Below are 2,642 nucleotides of genomic sequence, written 5' to 3' on the forward strand. Positions count from 1 at the left end.
CAACCTTCACCTCCCAGGTTCAAGCAATTCTCCTGTCTCAGTCTCCTGAGTAGCTGGGATTACAGGCATGCGCCACCAAGCCTGGCTAATTTTTGCATTTTTAGTAGAGACGGGGTTTCACTATGTTGGCCAGGCTGGTCTCAAACTCCTGACCTCAAGTGATTCGCCTGCCTCGGCCTCCCAAAGTACTAGGATTACAGGCGTGAGCCACTGTGCCCAACCACTCCTGTGTATTTTATTTACTGCATTTCAAAACATTGTTCTGAGGAGAAGGAGTTTGTGGCAAAAAGGGATAAGAATCCAGGCCTTACTGGGAAATCCAAGAGGACAGAGCAACAGAGAGGGGTTTTTAAACGGCAAGGGCCTGAGCAGAGGTCTGCCAATTTTTTCCATCCCTGGAAGCTTTCTTTAAATGAATTCTTGTATATAAAAGAAAGAAACCAGAGCTACTCTGTAAGTGGCAGTTAGGGGCCAGGGAGCCCCACTGGGGTGGTGTTTCTCTGTCTCCCCATTCCAGGAGGCCTGGAGACATTTGCAGAATGCTCACGCACCTGAGAGCACATTTTTCAATCCATCAGGCTAATAATAATCATAACAATCATAATTGCCATCATATTCCACCAGTGGCTCAGGCACTGCTAAATGTGGAGTAGCTCACCAGGTTTAATCCTCACAACAGCATCGAGAGTGTAAGTGCTGTGGTTATCTGCATTCTACAGAGTAGAATTTTGGTATTCAACAAATACCAAAAAAGGACTAAGTTCTGGACACTTCCTCTGACACTTAAATCTTCAACAAAGAATATAAAGGGCCAAGTGTGGTGGCTCACACCTGTAATCCCAACAATTTAGGAGGCTGAGGTGGGAGGATCAGTTGAGGCCTGGAGTTTGAGACCAGCCTGGGCAACGTAGCAAAACTCCCATCTCTACCAAAAAAAAAAAATTAATCAGGGCCAGCCTTGATGCCTCACACCTGTAATCCCAGCACTATGGGAGGCTGAGGTAGAAGGATTGCTTGAGCCCAGGAGTTTGTCTGAGACCAGCCTGGGCAACATAGTGAGATCCCATCTCTATTAAAAAAATTAAAAATAAAAAAAAATTAGCCAAGTGTGGTGGCACCCATCTGTGGTCCCAGTCCCTTGCTACTTGGGAGGCTGAGATGGGAGGATGGCTCAAGCTCAGGAGTTGGAGGCTGCAGTGAGCTATGATTGCACACCTGCACTCCTGTCTGGGTGACAGAGCAAGACCCTATTTCAAAAAAAAAAAAAAAAGTGCAAAGAATATAGATTCTTGCCTTCCTAGACTACATTGGGAGGGGTGCGAGAAAACAAATAAATAGAAAAAATACTGAAAATGCTAAGTGATATGGTATGTCAGAAGTGCTATGGGGAAAAACAAAGCAAGGAAGGGGGATAGGGAGAGCCAGGGAGTTGCAATTTTAAAATAAAGTCATTAGAGGAGGCCTCATTGAGAAGGAGACATTTGAGCAAGAACTCAAAAGTGAGTGCTTTAGCCACGTGGAAAACAGAGAGAAGAGTGTTCCAGGTGTAGGGAACATCAATGCAAAATCCTGAAGCAGGAGCATGTCTGGCCTGTGGAGGAACTGCAAGGAGGCCAGTGGGCGGAGTGGAGGGAACTAAGGCGGTGTAGCTGGAAATGAGACTGGAGAGGTTACCTTGCCTAGGGCCTCGTATAGGCCAGAACTTTGTCTTTTGCTCCATGAGATGGGCACCATTGCAGGATTTTGAGCAGAGTAAGACCATGATTGCGCTGGTTTTGAATGAATCTTTCTGGCTTCTATATTGAAAACACGAGGGGAGGGGCACCTGGGGTAGGCAATAGTTGAAACAGAGAGACCTGTTAAGAAGTTACCGCAGCAATCCAGGCCGGGCGCGCAGTAGCTCGTGCCTGTAATTCCAGCACTTTGGGAGGCCGAAGAGAGCGTATCGCCTGAGTTCAGGAGCTTGACACCAGCCTGGTCAACATGGTGAAATCCTGTGTCTACCAAAAATACAAAAAATAGCTGGGCGTGGTCGCGTGTGACTGTAGTCCCAGCTACTCCTGAGGCAGGAGAATCGCTTGAACCCAGGAGGCGGAGGTTGCAGTGAGCCGAGATCGCACCACGCACTCCAGCCCAGGCGACAGAGCGAGATTGTCTCAAAACAAACAAACAAACAAAAAACCCCAAACACAAACAACAACAACAAAATAAGTTACTGCAACGATCCAGATGGAGAAACTGAAGCACGGAAAGATGAAATGGCAAAGTTAGTAGATAGCCCAGGGAGGATTTGAATCCAGATACTCTGACTCCAGCAGCCCCCTCTTGGCCGCTCCCTTCTTGTCTCCGGCCACCAGCAAGAACCCGGGTCTGCCCTGGGCTTAGGCGTTTGTGGTTCTCTCCCTGCAGGACGTGCAACTGAGGGCCGGGCGGCACTGGACATAGTGCACCCGGTTCGCGTTGACGCGGGGGGCTCCTTCCTGTCCTACGAGCTGTGGCCCCGCGCACTGCGCAAGCGGGATGTGTCTGTGCGCCGAGACGCGCCCGCCTTCTACCAGCTGCAATACCGCGGGCGCGAGCTGCGCTTCAACCTGACCGCCAATCAGCACCTGCTGGCGCCCGGCTTTGTGAGCGAGACGCGG

At 49.6% G+C, this 2,642-nt stretch overlaps 1 protein-coding gene across 1 annotated transcript in view; it reads left to right on the forward strand.

Moving 5' to 3' along the window:
- ADAMTS7 (ADAM metallopeptidase with thrombospondin type 1 motif, 7) overlaps positions 1-2,642 on the forward strand; it is a 68,458-nt gene that overhangs the window by 3,019 nt on the left and 62,797 nt on the right. The window contains exon 2 of the mRNA XM_011983732.1: positions 2,410-2,642. Within this exon, the coding sequence (XP_011839122.1) occupies positions 2,410-2,642 (233 nt within the window). The remainder of the gene's footprint in view (positions 1-2,409) is intronic.

Source organism: Mandrillus leucophaeus, unplaced genomic scaffold, assembly GCF_000951045.1.
Source record: "Mandrillus leucophaeus isolate KB7577 unplaced genomic scaffold, Mleu.le_1.0 Scaffold254, whole genome shotgun sequence".
In the NCBI taxonomy this organism is placed as follows: Eukaryota; Metazoa; Chordata; class Mammalia; order Primates; family Cercopithecidae; genus Mandrillus; species Mandrillus leucophaeus.